The 24,949-nt window shown below is 40.7% G+C and overlaps 1 protein-coding gene across 7 annotated transcripts in view; it reads right to left on the bottom strand.

Annotated features, from left to right (window-relative positions):
* Window positions 1-24,949, bottom strand: part of KIAA1328 — a gene marked incomplete at its 5' end in the record, with an annotated part of 160,341 nt that overhangs the window by 55,501 nt on the left and 79,891 nt on the right. For all 7 annotated transcript variants that reach the window (XM_079784464.1, XM_079784463.1, XM_079784462.1 and 4 more), the window contains 2 exons: window positions 11,843-11,950; window positions 14,520-15,187. In XM_079784464.1, coding sequence (XP_079640590.1) covers window positions 11,843-11,950; window positions 14,520-15,187 — 776 coding nt within the window. The remainder of the gene's footprint in view (window positions 1-11,842; window positions 11,951-14,519; window positions 15,188-24,949) is intronic.

Below are 24,949 nucleotides of genomic sequence, written 5' to 3'. Positions count from 1 at the left end.
ATGAGTAATAAGCCAATCATGTAAGAACTTAGGGACAGAACCTTCCAGACAGAGGAAACTGAAAATACAGAGGGGTTGGCTGAAAATAAGCTAAGTGTCTTCAAGGATCCGAAAGGCCACTGTGGCTGGAATATTGTGAGCAGGATGACAGCAGATAAGATAGGGCTGGAGAGAATGCCAGGTCACAGCATGGAGGGCATGGTAAATTGATAGTGTTTAGATTTGTATGTCAAACATGACTGGAAGGCATTGGAGAGCTTGATGAAGAGGATGGACATGGATTCTGACATACCTTTTAAAATGACCACTCTGACTACTGTGTCAAGGATGGGTTGCTGGTGCTATAGGCAGGAATAGGAACACCAGTTGGCAGGCCACACAATAATACCAACGGACATGGTGGGTTGGATACAGTGGAGCAATGGAGAGGGAGGGAAGATGACAAAGTAAATATTTTTGAAAGTAGAGTCCATAGGACTTACTAATGAACTGGATATGGGGGATGAAAGAAGGAGGGGTATAAATCAAGATGGTTTATGCAGTTTTTTACTTGAGCAACAGGACACAAATCTATTTGAAATGGGTAAGATGAAAGGTATAAGTTTGGGTTTTCCAAACATCTTTGTCAGCTTAAAGGTATTCTGTAGGAGAGCAGGGCAACCATATGTTCTATCTGCTTTCTCAGATCATAAATCATCTTAGAATTAAGAATCAAGTCCAGAATTAATGTCTAGTTTATTGGCATATAATATGCAGAATCCATTTCCTTTGTATTTTAAAAGAAATTTATCCACATTTAGCTTCCTGGCACCTCCACAGTTGTCTACAAATCCTCAAGGCTAACAGTAAAGGTCTTTCAGCCTTATCTATAGGAACTGTTTTCACTGAGATGTAGATAAACAAGCTGGAAGAACTGAATTTGCATATCTATATCTATGTACGTGAATGTGTGTCCATACTTATTTAAAATTAACTCTTCACCTTTTGCTTCTGTTTTCTTGTAAAAATGGTTGTTCTACTCTTTCTAGACCAAAGATCCTTCTTCTTGAGAAGAAAATAACTGAGGAGTGTTTCATTCTCCTTGCCCTTTCGCTAGCACATCTTAGGTCCTAAATAATAAGCTTATCCTTGATTTGCCCTTAAGCCTTTAAACAAAATCAGATAAGCTATTCCAGTCATCCACAGCATGTTTTAAAACCCTCAGCCTATTTTGGGCTTTAGTATATTTGATAGGATTCTTGCTGTTCTTTGAAATTCTCTTATATATACCCTTTGATGTATCTTCTTATTTCTGTAGTCACAATCGAAAGAATCCTCCCTTAATTTGTCAACTGATTTGTTTGCATGGTCAGAAATTATATGTTTGATAGTTTCCCGACTCTTTTGACTCTTATCTAAGTCTTAGATCAGAAATTCATGCTTCTCTTTTCTCAAGTTTTGGTTACACATCTAATTATGACTAATTTTTCATTTGTCAGAACTAGGCTGAACATGACACCTCCACTGGCTGCCTTCATCTCCTTTCAGAGAATTTAATGCTAGTGGCAGACAGTCAAGGATTCTTAAGAGCGGAGTAAGACTTCCAGCTTTCCTTTGTCTCTGATTTTACCAAAATGCTCTCCAGTAGAACAACAGCAAGCGAGAATGCTTCTCCCTTAAGTCTGACAACCATCCAATGAAGTTTTCTTAAGAAAGGCTAGGGAAACTGAGGTTTAGCAAGGGTAAATTATTTATCCAAGTTCATACAACTAATGTGAGTGGCAGAGCTGAGACTATCCCGATCTCAATGCAGTGCTTGGGCTATGAAATCACTGCACTGCATTGTCTTGTAATGATCCATTCCCAGGAGTATGGAATTCCACACGTGTGCATATTTTCCTGACATACATCATTACTTCGTGTCCTAGGAAATCTACTTTTCAAAAAGGCAGTACAAATTCAATGTTTCTAAAATCAGTTGGACATGCAATGCCACCAGATGTCTTTTCTGTGTTTTCCTTGTCGGCTCGCTCTCTCTCTCTCTCTCTCTCTCTCTCTCTCTCTTCCACACAAAGAATAATGCACAGTTGAAGTATTTGCTGACAGCAAAGTGTAGCGAGGTGGGAAGAGGAAAAAAGTAGTTATAAATCCCAACTACAGCCATGTGGCCAGTTGCAGAGATAACTGTAATAATTATGAATATTTCTTCTTTACTCTATTATGGGTATATTTGTATATGTATATTAATTACATATTTTTGTTTCTTTTCTCTCTTATCCCTTTATCACCTAACTTAAGATGCACGAGTAATAATTACCTTTATACCACAGCACTGACATCATAGGACCTCAATGAGAAGAGTGACCATCACCCAGGACTTCACTTGTGGGGAATGGGTTAGCATGTTTCAGGTGTATGTGGGAGAAGTTGTATTATGTTAGTATGCCTTTTATTTTCTTTATTTGGAGATTAAGTATGGTTTGAGGAGATGTACCTGGTGCTAAGTTGACAAGGGGTGGGCTACAATGGTCTTTTTGATATGCCAACTTGGCTAGGCTACAGTCCCCAGTTAACCAAGCACGAATCTAGGTGAAGGTATTTTGCAGATGTGATTACAATCTCCCAAACCTTAGGCAATATGGATGGGCCTCATTCAATTTCTTGAAGTCTTTAAAGCAGAGCTGAGGCTTCCCTGAAAACACAGCTTCAGCCTGTCCCTGAGCTTTCTGCCTGTTCTCCCTGCAGCCAGCCATGAACTTCAGGTTGGCCTAGCCTAGAGGTCGGCAAACTCATTAGTCAACAGAGACAAATATCAACAGTACAACAATTGAAATTTCTTTTAAGAGCCAACTTTTTTAAACTTAAACTTCTTCTAACACCACTTCTTCAAAATAGACTTGCCCAGGCCATGGTATTTTGTGGAAGAGCCACACTCAAGGGGCCAAAGAGCCGCATGTGACTCACGAGCCACAGTTTGCTGACCACGGGCCTAGCCTAAGCCAATTCCTTGCAATATGTCTCTTAATATATATCTCCTACTGGTTCTGTTTCTCTGGTTGACCCTGACTAATACAATCCTTCACCATGCCACATCATAGAACAAAGAAAAATTCTTTTTCCATCAAATAGCCCAGGGCTCAAATTCAAGGTTAAAGGATTAAGGCTTGCATACACTGTTTACCAAAGAAGAAAATGCCAAATAGCAAAAGCAGCACAAAAATCAATCCTCTGCACCACAGGAGCAATATGAAAAGCAAATGAGTTGAGTTCAATATAAAATTTTCTCTGTGGGATTATAAAAAATTAGCACTGTTTCATATGTAATATCCAGTTCTTCTGAGACAGGCATCCACCTACAACAAACCACCATGGGCCAATCAGGATCACAACCACATCCTCAGACACTTTATGATAAAAAAATATGTTCAGAAACACAGTCATTATTTCTTTTCATCTTATCTTCAAACAAACCTCCAGTTACCCTATCTACCCAGGAATCCCTCCATACAGACTACTACAAATAAAAGAATGCACTTGTTTTCCAAACTTCTGAGTTTTTATGTGTGCCCTGTGTGTATCCAATTGTCCTGAATCCAAAAATAAATTTTTAAAGTATACTCAGGTAGTTTGAAAAGCTATTGCTAATTAAAAATAAAAATTATTTACAGCATCTAAAAATTTTATGTCCTTTCAGAGAGAACTCTTGGGATGTCTGAAAACAAGAATAAATAAATCAAATTAATAATTACTAGTCTTAATCTTGCTCTCTCCACTCTTTTACATATAAAAGCCTTATACATCAATGTGATGTTTTGATAAAATGCTTTTGGCTTCCATCCATTTTGTCTTAGCTCTCATTCCCTCTTCCCACTGAGAAGCAATACTGAGATGTATAAATGAAACACAGCCATATATTTATAGATTCCTTTTATAGAAATATCTTATGTAGTTGTAGAATGAAAAAAGAATAAAGACCTGGATATATCCTAATTTGGATATCAATTAGATCATAATATCCAAAAACGGTCCATTGAATTCTACCAAAGATTTGCCATGACAACTAAATCTGCAGTTGTAGGCTTCAGCTAATCTCTATTTATTGGGATTTGCAAAAAATAAATAAATAAATAAATAAATAAATAAAATGCTAAAAAATAAGTGATACTTTTCACCAGCTGATACCTCCAAGACGACTGTCTTTCTCTATCTCCTGGGAAACAATGTTCACTATCCAAGATGCCACCTCTGCTCCATATTGTGACAAGAACCCATATGTTGCGGATTGGAGCAGGCTAGGCAGTCACTGTCTAAAAAGAAATCAAACTGCTCTTATTCCAAATAAACCTGGGAATGAGGTTATTGAAGCAAACGGACTCAAGTGGCAATGAAATATCCAACTCCCCAATCCCACTAACATTGCTGAAGAAAAGTACTTTCCCAAAGATTTGTGTAAGTATGTAGAGTGAAGGGTGAAAACTACCACTATTCAATTCATTTGTGTACAGCAGATAAAGTGTGTTTCTACAATTTAATAGAGGGCCGGTGCACAAAATTCGTGCACAGGGGTGGGGGGGTGGTCCCTCAGCCCAGCCTGCACCCTCTCCAATCTGGGACCCCTTGAGGGATGTCCAACTGCCCACCGGGATCAGGCCTAAACCGGCAGTCGGACATCCCTCTCACAATCTGGGATTGCTGGCTCCTAACCGCTCACCTGCCTGCCTGCCTGATTGCCCCTAACTGCTTCTGCCTGCCAGCCTGATTGCACCCTAACTGCTCCCCTACCAGCCCAATCGCCCCCAACTGCCCTCCCCTGCCAGCCCAATCGCCCTCAACTGTGCTCCCCTGTTGGCCTGGTCGCCCCACACAGCCTGCTGTTCATTCGTTTGGTCGTCCCTCACTAACCCCCCTGCCAGTCTGGTCACCCCACGCAGCTTTCTGTTCGGTTGTTACTGTTACTGTGACGGCATCCCGGACAATTTGCATATTCCTCTATTATTAGTATAGATTGTCCAATTCCTTGTATTTAACCAGTGGTAGCACCAATATTTTTCAGGAAATTTCTCTAATTTCTATAGATGATGCTCTCTACCTCCGAGCCTCATCTACCTGGAAAAATGCTATGCAGCTAAAGAAGTTAACATCCTGAAAATCTATGAACTGATATTTTAGAAAATATTTATCTCACAAATTCAATATATACTAAGACGATAAATGTGATTAAAAATTATCCAGAGCCAAAAATTATCCAGAGCCAAATTATTAGCTTCTTCATGTGGAAGCTAATTCAAAGGACACCACATACAAGGGGGCAGTGGGTTTGTCTTTTCCTATTTGAACGCTGTCAACCTGCAAAGTTCAGCACATGTAGATAATAGTTTGGAAGAGCCCTGAGCAGTCTTGTGCTTCAGTGTTTTAGCCATCATTTAAAAACCAGTGTTTGTGACAAGGGTAGAGGATGGAGGTTCCTCAGTATAGAATGTAAGAATAAAGTATAGAATGTAAGATAATTGGTGTGCCAATTATCAATGATAATTAAAAATAACTGTAAAATGATATTCCAAAATTGACCACCAAAGTAGCTCTAACAACTTGCACATCTACCAGCTGCATATCAAAGTACTGTTTCTCCACACCCTTATTAACATGTGATATTACTAGACTTTTCAATGTTATGTTTTTGTTGTTTTTAATTTTCATCTTGCCAGAATTACTTATGATTTTATATACGTACTGGTTATTTGGATTACTCTTCCAAGAGTTGCCTATTTGAGGTAGTTTATCTTATCAATTCTAGGGAATTTCTACATTATGAATACAATACTTTTTATTGATCATCTTTTGGTAACTTATTATACCTTCCCTTGAGGCTATTCCAAGTATCTCCATCCTCCTCCTAGATGTTACCCTTACTGTCACCTTTCTTAGTTGATAATCTCCCTTCATGCTATAATGAGGAAATTAACATTTAAAAAAATTCATTCAACAAATATTTCATGGGTACCTACTATCTACTGAAGATACCATCTTCATAACATAGATGTTATATCATACGTAAAAAGATATAATCCTTGCACTCACAAAGCTTACAATTGGGTAGTAGTATATGGGACTTAAGAATACTGAGACAGGGAACAATGGGGTGATCAGAGAAGTATCCACTCAGGAGATGATGTTTAAGCTTTTATCTAAAGAAGTTAACATGAGGAAGGACAGGATTAAGGTGTTAAGGGCAGCTATAGGTATGGTGCAGCATGTACTAGAAACTGAAATGTCAGCCAAGACCAAATGAAGTTGGATCACAGGATGCAAGGAAGAAAGTGCAGAGTCAAGATAGGAGAACATAAAGGCCGTGGTAAGAAATTAGAATTTTCACTAAAATGGGAGTAGGGGTCACTAAATGTTTAGAAGGGGAGTGGTATGAGATGAGGTAAGCCAGAGTGCATGCAGAACACCATGCCAGCCAAGGAGTTCAGCTTTTATTCTATACTAGAGGCCTGGTGCATGAAATTTGTGCACAGGGAGGGGAGGGTCCCTCAGCCGGGCCTGCACCCTCTCCAAACTGGGACCCCTTGGGGGATTTCTGACTGCCTCTCACAATCCGGGACCACTGGCTCCTAACCGTTCGCCTGCCTGCCTGCCTGATCACCCCTAACCCCTCTGCCAGCCTGCCTGATCACCCCTAACCACCTCTGCCTGCCTGCCTGATCACCCCTAACCACCTCTGCTTGCCTGCTTGATCGCCTCAACTGCTCCCCTACTGGCCTGAACACCCCTAACTGTTCCCCTGCTGGCCTGATTGCCCCTAACCACCTCTGCCTTGCCCCGCACCCGGGACCCAGGATTCCCTCCTCCGGCCGGCCGCAGCCACAGGAGACCATGAGTGGGCGGCTTTACATGGGCTGCAGCTGCAGGCAGCCAGGACCATGGGGCGGGTGGCTTGTCCCTCTCCCAGGTCACAGGCGCAGGGGCAGGCGCAGCTGCTGGCGCCTGGGACCATGGGGCGGGTGGCTTGTTCCTCTTCTGGGCCGCAGGCACAGCTGCTGGCGCCCAGGACTGCGGGGACCGTGGGGCACGTGGATTGTCCCTCTCCCGGGCTGCAGGCACAGGCGCAGCCGCTGGTGCCCGGGACCACAGGGCATGCAGCTTGTCCCTCTCCCAGGCCACAGCCTGGCTGGTCCCCATTCCTCTCTCCCCAGTGTTGAGTGTCTGAGCCATTACAGCGTGACAGCATGATGATCATCTGCATATTAGCTCTTTATTATATAGGATGCCCCACATATACTGTGTGATTTCCTTCCTTTACATCTTTCATGTCTTCTCCCATCTGAAACACACACACACACACCCATAGATATGCCTACCTATCAAAATTCTAGGACTTATCTCAAATATTACCTCTTCCACAAACCTCTTCTTAGTTTACCTGTATTTCTTTTATAGCCCATATAGTCTATAGATGATCAATATTTATATATGTGACTTACTCCACTATTAGAGTACATGAAGTAGGGGCTTTTTCACATCTCCTGTAGTACTTAGTGAGCCAGGTTTGTGGTTTTGTTTTTTTAAAAATAAAGGTCATCTTTGCATAGCCAACAAACAAATCTCAAGCAAACTAAATAAAAAACAAACCAGAGAACCTATAAGCAATCAGAGTTGCTCGTGAAATTTTAAGTCATTACCATCTCTCATGTGATAATTACCTTCCAATGGTTGGCTCAGCTGTGCCCCACTATTTGCTCCTACTTGTCATTAAAACCTCACATATTATTCATTCTCATTCTATAGCATTTATGCAGGAAGGCAGCAATGTAAGCTCCCTTGCCTGTGATTCTTCCCACAGATAATAGAAAATAAATTGCAATTAGATTTTGGTAATTGTATATAATTAACTCAAAATGAGCTGTTAATTATAAAAAGTATGTTTTTTACTTCCTCGTTATCTCATTTATTTTAGTTCCAAATTCTTAATGCCTCACTTGAGTCAGTTTAATATTTTAAATACATAATATTTTTAATACTAAGATAATTTAAATTTCCAAATAAACAAAACTTAGCTTAAAATTAAATTTTATCTGGGGAGTTCTACTGGCAAATGACTATCAAACTCTTAAATGCAGTTAACATTAAAAAAATTTTTTTTAAATACATATTTTTATTGACTTCAGGGAGGAAGGGAGAGGAAGAGAGAGAGAGAAACATCAATGATGAGAGGGAATCATTGATTGGTTGCCTCCTGCACACTCCCCACTGGGGATGGAGCCTGCAACCCAGGCATGTGCCCTTGACTGGAATCAAACCCAGGACCCTTCAGTCCACAGGCTAACGCTCTATCCACTGAGCCAAACCAACTAGGGCTGCAGTTAACATTTTAAAGGCCTTTATCAAATACACTAGAGGCCCGGTGCACGAAATTCGTGCACGGAGGGGGGTTGTCCCTCAGCCCAGCCTGTACCCTCTCCAATATGGGACCCCTCAAGGGATGTCCGACTGCCCGTTTAGGCCCGATCCCACCAGGATCGGGCCTAAACGGGCAGTCGGACATCCCTCTCACAATCCAGGACTACTGGCTCCCAACTGCTTGCCTGCCTGCCTTCCTGATTGCCCCTAACCACTTCTGCCTGCCAGCCTGATCACCCCCTAACCACTCTGCGCCAGCCTGTTTGCCCCCAACTTCCCTCCTCTGCCGGCCTGGTCACCCCTAACTGCCCTCTCCTGCAGGGTTGATCACCTCCAACTGCCCTCCCTTGCAGGCCTGGTCCTTCTCAACTGCCCTCCCTTGCAGGCCGGGTGCCTCCCAACTGCCCTCTCCTGCTGGCCATCTTGTGGTGGCCATCTTGTGTCCACATGGGGACAGGATCTTTACCACATGGGGGCAGTTATATTGTGTGTTGCAGTGATGATCAATCTGCATATTACTCTTTTATTAGATAGGATAGAGGCCTGGTACAGGGGTGGGGGCCAGCTGGTTTGCCCTGAAGGGTGTCCCGGATCAGGTGGGGGTTCCCTTGGGGCGTGGGGCGGCCTGAGCGAGGGGCCTGTGGTCGTTTGCAGGCCGGCCACGCCCCCTGGCAACCCAAGCGGAAGCCCTGGTATCTGGAATTTATTTTCCTTCTACAATTGAAACTTTGTAGCCTGGAGCGGAGCCAAGCCTGGGGCTCCCTCCGAGGCCAGCAGCCATTTCTGTTGGGGTTATAATTAAAACTTTGTTGCCTTAAGCGGGTGGGCCCGACCAGGGTGTGCGGAAAGCTTTGCTTCCCCTGTTGCCAGCGGCAACCCTGGCCTGCTCTCTCAAACTCCATTCTGCCGCCATTTGTTTGAATTTGTTTACTTTCTATAATTGAAACTTTGTAGCTTGAGTGGAGGCTTAGGCCTGGCAAGGGCAGGTGGAAAGCTTGGCTTCCTCTGTTACCTAGGAAACCTTGCTCTCTGTGGCTGTAGCCATCTTGGTTTGGGTTAATTTGCATACTCACTGTTTGGATGGTGGGCGTGGCTTGTGGGTGTGTCGGAGGTATGGTCAATTTGCATATTTGTCTATTATTAGGTAGGATATTAGAAAATACTTGTTTGAAAGTAGTGCATGGTTCTATCTTATTTTTGTCATAATTATATGAATGTAGGATATGGATGCCCAGGTGTACCTGAACTTTTAAAGCACATCCATCTCTTAAACTAAAGCACTAGCTTCCAAAGCATTCACTACACTTACCTGAACAGCAGTAATGAAAACTTTCATAAACTGCAAGTGGGAGTATGAATTGCTGCAACTTTTTGCAAAAGAAAATTGGTATTGAATCTTGTAATTTATAATTATAAATTATATAGAACTATATGTATGTAGAAGTAACAATTCTATTTTGGGGAACTTATCCTAATAAACAGATGTAGCAGAACACAAGAATAAGTACAGTCATGCTTGTTATAGCATTGTGTAGTGGTAAAAACTTGAAATAATTTGAATGTCCAACAATGGAAAAGCTGGATATGTGAACAGTGTTCATAGAAACCATGGACTGTTATGCATTTGTAAGAAACAAGTTAGCATTTGAATTAGTTTTCTATTGCTGCTATAACAAATTATCACAAGTTTAGTGGCTTAAGCAACACAAATTTATTATTCTATACTTCTGTAGATCAGAAGTCTGACACAGGTCTTACTGGGCTAATATTGGGGTGTTGGCTAGGTTATGTTCCTTTCTGAAGGCTATTCCCTTGCTCATTTGGGCTGTTGGCAGAATTCAGTTCCTTGCAATTGGACAACTGAGGTACCCATATCCTTGCTGGCTGCCAGCTGACGACTGTTCTGAGCTTCAAAAGGCTACCTGCGTTCCTTGGCTTGTGACCTCCTTCTCCCATCTTCAATGCCAGCAATGGCAAGTTGTCATTCTCATGCTTGGAATCTTTCTTCCTCTTTCCATCTCATCTCTCTGATCCAGAAAGAAAAGGCTTCCCAGTTTCCAGGACTCAAGTGATTAGATTGAGACCACCCAGATAATCCAGGATAACATCCCATCTCAAGGTCTAATCCCTTCATCATATCTACATAGTCCCTTTACCATGTAAGGTAACATATTGAGATGTTCCAGGAATTAGGACACAGACACTTTTGGGGGCAATTATTCTGCTTACCATAGTTCTACATTTAAAAATCTGATAGATGACCATGAAGTACTACTGTTCAGTGAGGGATGAGGGTGGGAATTAGCAAGCAATGTGTTCAGTTTGATCTCAAATATTTATAGATATTGTACATATATGGAGGCATAAAGAAAGGTATAGAAGGATACTAACATGAATTCAACCAAGACAATCAGAATAGGGAATAGAATGGGGAATGAAATATGACAGGTCATTTCTTGATGTGTTTTTGGATGTTCTACTTTTTATAATAAAATATTTTTCTTTTGAAATTTAGCAAAGTTTGATTAAAAATAAAATGGAATATGGAAAAGCACTTGAGATCTTGCTTCCTAGCACTGTTATTAGTATGGCTTAAATAAACTCATTAAAAAAAAAGGTGGAATATGAAACAAAATGTATAATATAAAAACCCAGCTCATGCCCGGCCTGTGTGACTCAGTGGTTGAGCATCGACCTGTGAACCAGGAGGTCATTGGTTCGATTCCTGGTCAGGGCACATGCCTGGATTGTGGGCTCGATCCCCAGTGGGCGGGGGGCGGGGGGGGGGGGGAGGAGGAGGCAGCCAATCAATGATTCTCTCTCATCACTGATGTTTCTATCTTTCCCTTTCCCTCTCTCTCTGAAATCCATAAAGAAATATATTTTAAAAAAAGAATCTTAAAAGATTCATATATACTTTGAGCTAGCAGTCCACTTATAGGAATCTATACCAAGGAATTAGGCTGAGATAAAGTAAATTATTTATTTATAGAAAGGGTCTTCAAAGCATAATTATAATAGCAAAATCCTGTATTATCCAACAGGCTTATAGATAAATACTGAATAATAGATGTCACACATAAATATTTGTTGAGTGAATAAATTACTGTGTTTTCATAAAAATGTAATGGCATCAGAAAATATGATATAGTGAAAAAAGCAAACAATAAAATTCTATATAAGCATAATCCCTATTACTAAATATAGAATATGTAATTATAAAAGAAAGATTAAAACAGGAAAAGGGCTGAAAAGATTGTTTCTGAATGGTAGGAATATAGGAATAATTTTTATTTTCTTCTTTATACTTTTCTATATATATTCAAAATTTTATAATGAGAATATATTTATTCATATGATCAGAAGGCTGGATTCACCAATATGGAGATTTAACTATACACCAAACATATCCTTCATATCTATGTCCTACATATTCTTGCCTTGACCCACTGCCCGAGTTTACCTTGGTCCAGAGTCACTCCCATTCATATCCAGGTTGAGTTCTCGGGGCTTAGTAAGCTTGTTATCAGCAATCAGTTCTTTTGAGTTAAACACAGCTTGAGTTCTTAACCTGTAAAAATAAATTCAGAGAAAGTTTTATCCCATGGAACCTAAGAAACTGAATGCTAATCCTTAAAAGACCATTCTCATAGCTATACTATCCAGCAATTATTTTCAAATTAAAAATCTATAAAAAAAATACTAAATACACATTAATAAAGACAAAGCAGTTTCATAATAATTTAAATTTTCTTTACTTATAGAGGAGTGGAGGAAGACTGAGTTGGTTAGAATATAATTTAAAAACTCAACATTATAGATGTTTTAAGAGCACTTTAAATCTCTTCTCTAGAAACTTAAAGCTTTCCCATATCCATATTTAAGTAAGTGTGTTTTGGTTACCAGAGTCTAAAGTGTAAATTATAATAACACTAATTAAAATGACTCTGACCATCATATCCATAGCTGCCATTTCAATTCAACATAATACTGAAAATACTAGCCAAAGCAATTAGACAAGAATAACAAAAGGTATCACTGTTGGAAAGGAAAAAGTAAAATTATCTGTTTGCAGGTGATACAATCTTATATTTAGAAACCTTAACTTCACCAAAAACTGTTAGAATTGTTAAGGGAAGAACAGTTTATTTTTTAAACTAGAGGCCCGGTGCACAGATTCATGCAGGGGGTTGGGGTCCCTCAGCCTGGCCTGCACCCTCTCGCAATCTGAGACCCCCTTGGGGGATGTCCGACTGCAGGTTTAGGCCTGATCTAAACCGGCAGTTGGACATCCCCCAAGGGATGTAGCAGTGCGCCAAGAGGCAGGCAGCCAGGGAGGAGCCCGAGCTGGAGCTGGGCACCCCTCACGCTCATCTTGGCCCACTGCGCATGCCACCACTGCTTGGTAGCACTTCCGCGGAGTCGGGAGAGACTCCCGCCGCCGCAGCTGCGCTTGCCAGCCATGAGCCTGGCTTCTGGCTGAGCAGCACGCCCCCCGTGGGAGCACACTGACCACCAGGGGACTGCTCCTGCGTTGAGCATCGGCCTCCTGGTGGTAAGTGTGTGTCAGTCCCCCGCAGCGAGCACACAGCAGGGTGCTGCTTGCCCCTCACTGCAGCACCGAGGGGCAAGCAGGCCCCCGCAGAGAGCAGACAGCAGGGCCCCTGAAGCGAGCAGACAGCCGGACCCTGCATGCCCCTTGCCATGGCGCCGGGGGGCAAGCATTCCCTCACAGAAAGCAGACAGCAGGGCCCCTGCAGCGAGTAGACAGCAGGGCCCTGCTTGCCCCTGGCCGCGGAAGCGAGGCACAAGCAGGCCCTTACAGAGAGCAGACACCAGGGCCTGCGGTGGCGTCAAGCAGGCAGGTCCGCAGAGAGCAGAGAACCACAGGGAGTGGGCCTAAGCCATCAGTAGGACATCCCCTGAGGGCTCCCAGATTGGAGAGGGTGCAGGTCGGGCTGAGGGACCCCCACCCCTGTGCACGAATTTCGTGCACCGGGCCTCTAGTATATATATATAAAAGCCAAGTGACCGGAATGACAGAACAACCGGAATGGCTAGTTGCTATGATACGCACTGCAGCGGCCAACCGGCCATATCGGAGCCCTGATCAGCCCCCAACCAACCTCCCGTGGCCCCGCCCCCTGACCAGCCCCCTCACCCCAATCAGGGGCGGGGCTGGCAGGCAAACCACCCATGACCCCTCCCCTGTGGCCAGCCCGGCCCCCCCACCCCGATTGGGGGTGTGGCCGGCAGCCAACCTCCTGCATCCTCTCTCCCCCCACCGGCCTGGCCACAATCGACCTCCACTGGGGCGGGTGGCCGGACCCCACTCATGCACAAATTCGTGCACCAGGCCTCTAGTTTATTATATTTTACTAGAGGCCTGGTGAACAAAATTTGTGCACAGGTAGGGTCCCTAGGCCTGGCCAGCGATCAGGGCCAATCAGGTCCCCCCCCCCCCCCATCCCCGCCTCCTCCTTTCTTCGCCACCTGCATGCCGCCACTGCGCGGTTCCCCACCTCCCGGCCTCCTGGCCTCCCTGCTTCCTCCTTCCCTCACTCTCTCAGCGCCCCACCACCGCCACTGGTCTCCCACATGTTCTGCGCCGCCCCCTGGTGGTCGGCTCATGTCATAGTAAGCGATTGAACTCCCGGTCTCCCAGTCGAACACACGGGGGGACAACTTGCATATTAGCCTTTTATTAGATAGGATGTTATGGCAGAGAGACATAAATATGGAATGATGACAGCTAATCATACTTCTTTACAATCGGATTCCACATGCTGAAATCTCAAGCTTTTACTTAATGCTTAATGTTCTTTACAATGACATCAAACAGTGAAGGATTTTGTGTAATGGTGATATCATTAAAAAATATTGTCATTGGAATCTGGCAAAAATTACACTGCACTCCTTAGTAGTAAATATTCTAAGCTAACACTTTGGAAGACAAGGTAATCTTTCAAGTCTTCCAAAGATGACAGTGGAATTTACTTAGTAGTCATAATCTGTCCTCATCCTGAGAAAGCTAAGACCCCAAGGAACCTGTTCCTACACATTTGTTACAGTAATGCAGAGTCATTTTATCCTGTGCTCGCCAAGCTACAGACGCTGCTGAAAGAACAGGTAGGACTCACCAATTGTAGTCCAGGCGAGACTGATGAAGCTGCTGCTGTTTTAGGAGTAGCTTTGTCTCCTGCTTGGCCAGCAGATGCTGAAGGCGCTCCTTTTCAATTTCCAGCTCCATTTTTTGAAGCATAAGTTGCTGCCTTCTATCTTCTGATAGCTGCTTTTTGAAATCAATTTCACTGGGCTGCAGTACCTCTTGGCCATGCATCAGAGATGCCCAGGAACGCCCACAATAATGGCATGATTCCGGGTGTGTCTTGGAATATTGAGTGGCCATGTCTGTAGGATGGCTAACGGGAACATGATCTGCATTTTCAGAAAGTCTATCAGCACAACACAGTCTAGACGAAGTGGGCTTAAGGTGCTGGCATTCCTTCATCTTCAATGCCTCTGAAGGAACTTTCTCTGTAGGGACTATATCTGCTAGTTTTTTCCCTGCGGATCCATAATCACATGTTCTGGTTTCTGATGGCATCATGTCAGGATCCTCTTTGGGATAATGAAGGGCTGATGGTTTCAAAGAATTATTTCTGAACTCCACAAGGGGTTCCGAAGCTGAGTCCTGGTTTTTAGGCCTTTGCTTGGTTTGATGGTAGATTTGTGGTTTTGCTACACTCAAGTAGGAACCATCCAGTTCCACAGATGAAGACGGGAGAGTGCTCTTCCTATTGAGAACCTAAAAGGAACCACAAGACCACTTGTCAAATAGGAGCACAATGAAACGAGTTGTTTCTTTTGGCTTTTCAGAAATCAATGATATATTTTCACCAAAACAAAGCTGTTTTATCTTCTTAAATAACAAATGCTGGTATTTACACAGCTAAAGTAACACGTGCCACAAAGCTAAATCCACTTTCAAACAATCGAGATTTCAAGTAAATCCGTAAGGATGAGAAAAAGAAAGTGTTGCTACTTGCTGCTTAAGCAAGATTTCAGGAGTTGCAAATAATGAGGGCTACATAAAATCAACTTTGAGAAGAGGCAAAAAATATAGCATTAAATATTAATATCTTAAAAGGTTTAGTTTTGAATACTAAGCCAGGAAATCCATTGAGCCACCTTAAATACTCTTTGAAATACTCTTTGATTGGCCATTACACAGCATGAGATTTGATGTAAAACCTTTCACCTTATACTAATAGAATGTAAGTTACCGCTAGAAATTTGATGAGTTTTTATAAGTATTTTTACAGAACACAGATAAAACCAACACTTTCAACAAAATATGATTCTAATCAAAAGTGGTTATTTAAATACAAAACATTTAATTCCAGCTATAAACATAAGTGATTTTTCAATTAAGTTGTTCAAGTGATTATAGTCTGATAAACCCAGGCAGAAAGGAAGCAGCTGCAAATTACCTTTGACAGTCACAGTGCGCTTTCCCAGCATTTTAGCCTCAAGCTTGTTCTATCAGGGAGAACAAAACTTAGTGTAGACCCTGATTCTCAAACTTTAACGTCTATCAGAATCACCTGGAGGGCTTGTTCAATGTCAATTGCTGGCTTTCATGCCCAGAGTTTCCCTTTCAGGAGGTCTGGGGCAGAACTGAAGAACCTGCATTTGTAAGAAGTCACAGGTGCTGCTGTTGCCGCTGAGGTTCTGGGACCCACTTTGAGAACTACTGTTCTGTATCATGGAATATCTGGGTTTCTGTATCCCTCTTCTAAGGACTGTTCTGATTAGATTGGGTTCACTCAGGGAATACTGAACAATTTCCTCATCTCAAGATCTTAAACGTAATCACATCTGTACATTCTCTTTTCATACAATGTACTTTATACCATATAAAATGACACTGACAGGTTCCAGGAATTAGGACATGGACAAATTTCAGGTGGGGCATTATTCAGTTTACCAGAACTTCTTTGCAAATAATTCATAAACAGTTGAGATGCTCATCTATTCTAGAGACACAGAAGGAACAAATAATTGAGATCCCTAGCAGAAGGGGAATAAAATCCCACCAGTTTACTTAGCAACAGTTGAAAATCATGACTGATTGGTAAAAAATGCCAACTAACAGAGATATACAGCAATGCTGTTTCCTATTCTAGAATAAAAGATGGCTATTACAATGATTCTTTTTAAAAAAAATATATTTTATTGATTTTTTACAGAGAGGAAGGGAGAGGGACAGAGTTAGAAACATCAATGAGAGAGAAACATTGATCAGCTACCTCTTGCACAGCCCCCACTGGGGATGTGCCCACAAACAAGGTACATGCCCTTGACTGGAATCGAACCTGGGACCCTTCAGTCCGCAGGCTGACGCTCTATCCACTGAGCCAAACTGGTTAGGGCTACAATGATTCTTAAGATTTTGAGTTTCTAAAGCAATTCAAAAGGAATTCTATTAAAATGAGAATGAGTGGCATCTGGGGAGGAGACCTGGTTCTCTTCAGGACAGGCCATCCTATACACCTCGCAGGTGACACTGAGGAGATTACAGCTGCAGAAATGGAGCGAGGCCTACGGCGAAACTGACAACAAACCGCCTTATAAAAAAATTAACCTTACTTTACACTGAAAAGGAAGCTCTAGTCCACATTAAGCGTTCCTACTGTGGACTTCAGTACCACTTACTGTCAACACAAATACTTAACATTTATCGTGTGCTATTTTGTATGGAAAACTATCTTTTTATAGAAGTATTATATTTTAAAACTGACAGATACATTTTTTACTGTTCCAGAAAGTTAAATCAACTGTTTTACATTATCATATATTTTCTAATACATGTATGATTAACATAACAACAGATAGCATATATGTATTATTTTATATTCTGACTTTTGTTCCTTAACATTATTTACATATGTGCATTTTTAAAAAATGTTTTTTCATGATTATTAGCTTTATTTTATTTATTTTTTGTTTTTTAACATCTTTATTGTTGAGAGTATTATATATGTCTCCTATTCTCCCCATTGACCCTTTTTAGAAACCTCCCCTCCCCCACAACCTCCCCACTGGCCTTCACATCTCATTTATATGTGTAATCTAATGAACAAAGTAAACTGATGCACAAAATAGATCCAGAGACATAAAAGCATGGAACCGACTGTCAAATCTCAGAAAGAAGGTGGGGATGGGAGGGAAGAGATCAACCAAAGAACTTGTATGCAGGGACACAGATAAAAAATATGTTTTATTGATTTCAGAGAGAAAGAGGAAGAGAGAGGGATAGAAAAATTGATGAAAGAAACATCAATAGACTGCCTCCTGAACACACCCTACTTTCTAAAATATGGCATATTTTTAAATAGACGGCATAGGAAATAAAGATGTTGATAAACATGTATATGACCCTGTATACATATATGCATGTACACGCAGGGGTGTAAGCATATACATGAACACACAAAATCACATACTATTCCTATGGTAATCCAGGGTTTTCCCATGCTCTCGCATTCTGTAAATAACGACTGCAGTGCTGCTTTGTGAAATGCCATCAACAAGAAAGCAGTGATGTTTTATAAGTTTCTGAAAATCATTTTTACAGGCAAGTCTCTGCTTTAGAGCCAAAAGGAGAGATCTGAACTAAACTGCAGTTATTATTTCTTGCAACAGGTTATTTCCTTTGCACAATGAGGAAGTGATTACTTACATTGTACTTACGAGATGTTAATCACAGGATTAGTCAATAGTACCAATAGGTCTTATTGGTAATTCCTTTGACAACAGATAATAATTTACTATCATGGCAAGCACCTTGCTAACAATCTTCATATTCCCACTGATAGCATTATAAGAATGAAAATCTCAATTTTGTAACTTTAAAATTTTCCCCTGGCTCTTCATTTTATTGAGAGGTCAGAAATTCAAGACCTAAATAAATGTCAGGTGTCCCCCCCCAAAATGTATACACACATTGAATAACTATAAAGGCAGAGTTTATTAAAATACATTTCATTTCCAAAATGTAACAGAACCTACAGACAGTGTGTATACACCTTTCTAGGACACCCTAAATTACTGTGTGTGGGGCAGGTCATTGCATTGGCTGCAGAACATTTTGAGTTAATGGGAAGTAAGGCCCGAACGACGTGCTGCATCTTTTAAAGTCAGGCTTACATGAACCAGTTATCAAGCTGACAGAGCTACGTAATGCAACAGCTGCACTGTATGTTTTGCCAAAGTCTCATCCTGAATAAATGTTCATTCTCCCCAGTGCAATTAACTCTCCTATACTGGCAGATTTTGCTAGAAGATCATCAAGGTAGATTACCTTCCAGTGTTATGAACTAAATACTTACAGGTGTTATATCATCAGTTATAACTTACAAACTTTTGCATTTACCAACAGAACCAGGCAAATGAATCATCTAATTTATGAATTATTTATAAGAAATTCACAGCATGCTCCTGGCGTCATCCATGGCCTTTTCTAGGTCACATGACACCAATTAGAGCTGAATTTTAAATTATTCAATAACCTGAACTCTCTTGTCATTTAACATATAGATATCAATGCAGTAAACAAGTTAAATCTAATGGGCCCTAGAGGTTTAAGCTTCTCTACCGCTCAGCTGAAGCTGTGGGCCATCAGTGGAAGAGAAAAATAACAGAATGCAGCAAACACATTTGCAAGGCTCTAATAACTTATTCTAGTTCCCATAGGGATTGTAGCACAACTTAGGAATATTAAATCTAAAAGACATTAAAGTCAGTAATTATGAGTTTTAAAAGAATATACGCACACAGTAATGTATAAATGACAGAATACTAGCAACAGACACCAAATGCAATACCAGCTGTAGGGTATGTACATCACAGGCCTGCCAAAAATTTTAACAGCAACTACCAGTCTCAGAAAAGGCTAAAACTCATATTCTTCAATCAATTACTACATTTCCTGAAAGTTGGAATTTGTTGAGTTGCTATAAAAATGAAAAGAAAGCATGGAATCACTGATCATAAACTTGAATTCAGGTCAAAAGACCTTAAAAAAAAAAAGAAATTATTTTTATTGATTTCAGAGAGGAAGAGAGAGGAAGAGAGAGATGGAAACATCAATGATGAGATAGAATCATTGATTAGCTGCCTCCTGCATGCCCCCTACTGCGGATCGAGCCCAAAACCCGGGCATGTGCCCTTGATCGGAATTGAACCCAGGACCCTTCAGTCCACAGGCCAAAGCTCTATCCACTGGGCCAGATTGGCCAGGGCCAGGTCAAAAGACCTTGATTAGAATTCCAGTGCTGCTACTTAGGAGTGCTATTATTTTTGGCGAGTCATGTTAGGTCTCTGGGGCAGTTTCCCCATAAATCCTTTTTCAGTTAATAGTGTTACTCAATATGTAAAATGATACTCCAAAACAAATAGAATCCTAGAACTATTTGAAAAATGATTAAAATAAACTTGTTTCCCTCTGTTCCATACTTCAAGGAGCTGCTCTGGTGCTAAATGTGAGAAGAAAAGGTTAGGACGACAAACATTTTGGGAGGAATAATTACTTTTTCTTAAGTCGTTATATGGAAAAATAAAGAAATGGACACATCTTCTATAGCTAAAAGACAAGTCTTGTATATCTGTCTAACAATAGAAGGGAAAAGTATATAAAAACAAAATACTATGAATAAACACATTCAGTATATCTTCCCACTCTATAATTTTATCTAGAAGTATAGGTTGCCACCTTGGGGAGGGCAGGCAGGATGAAGATCTGGAAGTATCTGCCAGATACTGTGCCAGCTGCCAGGGATTCATTTTATGTGATAAGATCTATGGCCCTCAGATTTTGGCTAAAGGGAAAAACATTTTATGTGATAAGGTCTACGAAGAGTTGAGGAGTTATTAGTGAGATTGGTTTTGCCTTTAGCAGGGTGGGGGGAAAGCTGGGAAGTTTTCATAATAGAGGAGAAATTTAAACTAAATTCTGGAAGACAGAATGGAGTTTATTAATGATAAAGGTATGTGTGAGGATGTGCTGCATTTGCAGGGTAAGATATTTCAGGTAGAAGGCGAAATATGGGTAGAGAATAGAGATTGTGAAAATGAATATGTATGGTGACCTCTAAGTGGTCCAAAGCATTGTGAACAGTGTGATGGGAAATGGATAAAGCCAAAATGCTCAGTAGGTACCATAGAACAAATGGTGTAAATGCTATGTTAAAGAAGTTTCACTTTAGCCCTGGCCGGTGTGGCTCAGTTGGTTGGAGTGTCGTCCCATACACCAGAAGGTGGCAGGTTCCATCCCAGTTGGGGCATGTGTGGGAGACAACCATACATGATATTTCTCTTTCTCTACTGCCCTCCCCTCCTACTTCCTCTCTCTCTCTAAAATCAATGAGAAAAAAAAAAGTTTGACTTTAAATTTTATATGCCTACCTAATACAGGAGATGGTCAATGAGCCAAAGGGTGGGCAGTTGGAAGAAAATAAAGTACGGTAATCAAAAACAAGAGAATCTGTACTCAGTATCTAAAGGAATCAGACATGAAATTTATATGGGGTAATTATAAAAGACAAAGAAGAAAGGAGTACCACAGGCCAAAACACTAACAAACTAAAATGGCAATTAAAATTCAAGTGTTCATATCTATACATTATGTTGAATGACCTTTGGGAAGCAAGGGAACTAGGTAGAGGGTAGATGCCTGGCCAAGGCATAAAAGGAACTACAGAAGGAGGCAGGCACCAACAACCTTTCTAGAATTCGTTGATTAAGTACTCCATAATTTCTTCAAGGGCCAGTGCCTCCATTCTCAAAAAGGTTGGTCAGAATCCATTGTGGATTAGTGTTTCTGTCAACCTCCCTTTATGAATAATTATGAGGACAAAATATTTTTAAAAATCTGTTTGAAAGCACTGAAGTGTTACTAAGGTAGCGAGAACATGAAGGGGCCAAGATTCCAGATAGAAGGAAGACAGGAAAAGACAGCTTGACATTAGTTGTCATGTTTCTGTTTAAGACATTCTAAATTAGGAAGTGCTGGCTGAGAAGAACTTTAAGTTATCTCATAGCGTTGGAAACAAAATTCGAATTTCAGAGCCTGCCAAGAAAGAGAGGTCCTGTCAAAAACCTCAGGCTTTCAATTAAGACCCCTGAAAAGTAAGCAGTAAAAAATGAAACAGAAAAGCCCATGTACATATTAAAGCTGAACTTCAACTCCACTCAGTCCTGGACTGGGTTAAGGGCATATGAATCAATGCTAACAGCCTGCACAGGGAAAAAGCAAATTCTCTCTGGAGAAAGATAACATCAAACAGAGATCCATATTATATCCAGCTTTTTTTTTTTTCATAGACAATGTCTAACATTCAATGAAAAATACGTAAGCAAACAAAAAAGTAAAAATAGAGTTAAGAGGGAAAAGAGGTAATAGAAATAGAGCCACGAGATTTAGATATTGGCATTCTTTCAAACATGGACTTTAAAGTACTAGTAATTATTATTTATGTGAGTAAGATACTAAATGGTATTATAAAGAATACTGTAGAGAAAAAAACTAGAAAAAATCAAATGGAAATGTTAAGAATGAGGATACAATAAATAAAATAAAAAACTTAGCAGATAACATGTATCTGAGGAGGCAATTGGTGAACTGAAATAAACATCAGCAGAGACTATCAAGACTAACATGAAAAGATGGATGTAAAAGAATGGAAAAATATAAAAAATATAGGGACATGATGACAAAAGCCTAAAATACATGTAATTACAGTATCAGGGAAGGGAAAAAGAAAGACGAGGAAGAAATAATAAAGAGATAATGTAGAGAATTTTTCAAAACTGTATCAAGCCACAAATTTAATAGGCTGTGTGGCTACAAAGAAGGATAAATATAAATAGAGCTACACCTAGAGCAAATCATAGTAAAATTGCCGAAAACCAAGGACAAATAAAAATTTCTCAAATGCTAACATTATTACCTTCAAGGAGACAATAATAAGACTTACAAATAACTTTTCAATAAAAAATAATTCTATTACCTAGTGAAACTATTCATTAAAAAAGAAAGTGAAAGATTTTTCTTCCAGTCCTGAGGGAGTAAGTTGGTAAAAACCAAATGGCTATTTACTGTATGACCCCATACATGGGAAAGGCCCAGAAAAGGCAAGTCCATAGAGACAGAAAGCATATTAGTGGTTGCCTACAGCTGAGGGTAGTAATAGAAATGAATGTAATTGGACATGAGGAATCCTTCAGCAGGCACAGTCTTTAATGGATCAACACTGATCAAAAATGTTACAAAACTGACTTAGTATTGATTGCAGAACTCTGTAGATCTACCAAAATCACTGAGTTGTACACTTAAAATGGGTGAATTTTATAACAAAAAAGACAACATTCATTCACTAACACTTATTGAATGCATATCATGTATAAAGCACTGTTCTAGGTACTATGGAATCATCAGTGAATATAAAGAGCCTGCTTTAATGAAAACTCATATTCTAGTGGAAAGAGACAAACAAACAAGTAAACAAATAGGTTATGAGGTCATCTGTAAGTGGTATCTACACTATTAAAGAGTAAGATGCAAATTGACCATACCTTTGCGATGCCCACCAGCCAACCAGGAGTATGCAAATTAACCCAACAAAGATGGCAGGTTAATTTGCATACACAGGCACTGAGTGGCTGGGGGCGGGGTGGGATGCTTGCGGCCTCTGGGCTGCGTGGGAAAGCGGAAAGGTGGCTTCGGGCGAGAGCAAAAAGGCGGCTCTCTCCAGAGTGAAGTTGGTGCCAGCAGCCAGGGGAAGGAAGGCCCACTGTTGCACGAATCTTCGTGCATCGGGCCTCTAGTAAGACAATAAAAGTACAGCTGTTTAATGAATAATTGGGGTGGATGATAGAGGCTAAATGAATCCTTTCCACCTCTTGTATTTGCCTCAGGATTTCCGCCATCTTTATAAAACCCCTTTTGTTCTGATAGGCAAGTGTCATTCATATGGGAGATCCACACTTCAACTTTATCTTGTTTCACTGGGCCTTTAGAACCTATTGGCTGAAAATTAATTTGATATAAGGAGAGATTTATTGCAGAGAGTCCTATATAGTTATGACAATATAAAAATAGTGAATAATACAGTTTGCAGAAAACAGGTGTAAAGAGATAAAGTTAACTATAATGACAACAGAAATGACAAGCTTTTCAAATAGTGGCCAGATGTTGCTTGCTTCACTGCTATTAAGTGAGTGATGATGAAAATTCAAGAGAAAAATTACTGCAACAATATTTATAATACACGATTTCTTTAGTGTCTAGAAATCACTGAGGTATTGTGTACTGTATAATTTGGGGGCATATTTTGGCTGTAGTCATGAGGCAGAAGATTATTTAAGCTGTTTTATTACTTGCAACAGCCTTTTTGTTCTTTAATCTAGACTAAGTCTAGAAATTAAGAGAAGCCCTGCTCACAGAAGACTGTCCTAAAACACTGCAGTGGAGGGGAGAGATGGGTTTTGTGTGGAAACAACAGAAATGGCACTTTTCATGCGGGAAGGAAGAGAGCGGACTCAGGCACTTAAAGCAGGAGGCCAGCCCAGGCAATGACTCCAAACAGAAAGAGCAGGTGCCTGTGAGCACAGTCTTCAGGTTTCTGCATGTCTCAACAAGAACTAATCAGCTCTAATTGTATGGGATATCTGCATGCCAAAATGCCAACATCTGTTCAGCACAGTTGATGTGTCCAAACGAATTGTATGGAAAGGGCTTCCACAAATCAGTGTCACCTACAAAGATGGACACAACTTCAATAGTCAGAGACAGCATCAGGTCAATCAGGTTTATTAGCTAAGTCCTAATCATCTAGTGATTTAAATGGCACCACAATCAGTGTGCTTTTGATTAATCTGCGGAAAAAAACTTTGTCTTACAGAAAGGATAGGGCAAGCTGCCTCCTCCTGAGAAGCTTAGACCTAGAAGTTCTGCCTCACATATAAATTACTTCCATAATCAGTATTAGAATTCCGCCCAGTTAATACTTTTCAGGCTGGTGTAATGGGTGTCCGGTGTACAGTACGGCTGCTAATACATAAGAGATTTGACATACTTCTTCAAACTATAAATAAACAATTGTGAATGCTGACTGACTTGGCTATGAAAGACTGCTAACTCAGCCTACTTCAGGGCGCAGGAAGGAACTGTCCTTAATTGTTACAAACAATATTATCTTTCAACACTCTCCAGAAACTACTCTGAACAAAGTTTCTAGGCAGCACCAAGCACACCGGAAATCAAATACTTACAAAATAGGTGACACTTTTTTTTTTTGGCATTACTGGGCAAAGAGAAGCAGCCATTAAAATAAGACCTTCCTGATATTTGTAAACCCAAACCTGACTCTAAACACAGATTCTCTCTTCTCAGGCACACTGTGAGGAAAAGGCAGGGAAAAAGCTAAGTGTCATGGAGAAGTTGAGAGGGAAGCAGTGAGGAGGAGGGGAGAGAGAATAAAGAGCAACTCTTAAGCCAGGAAAAGCT

Source organism: Cnephaeus nilssonii (assembly GCF_951640355.1).
Source record: "Cnephaeus nilssonii genome assembly, chromosome: 11".
Taxonomy (NCBI): domain Eukaryota; kingdom Metazoa; phylum Chordata; class Mammalia; order Chiroptera; family Vespertilionidae; genus Cnephaeus; species Cnephaeus nilssonii.
Note: the sequence above shows the minus strand (reverse complement) of the source record. Positions and strands in the feature narration are given on the sequence as shown.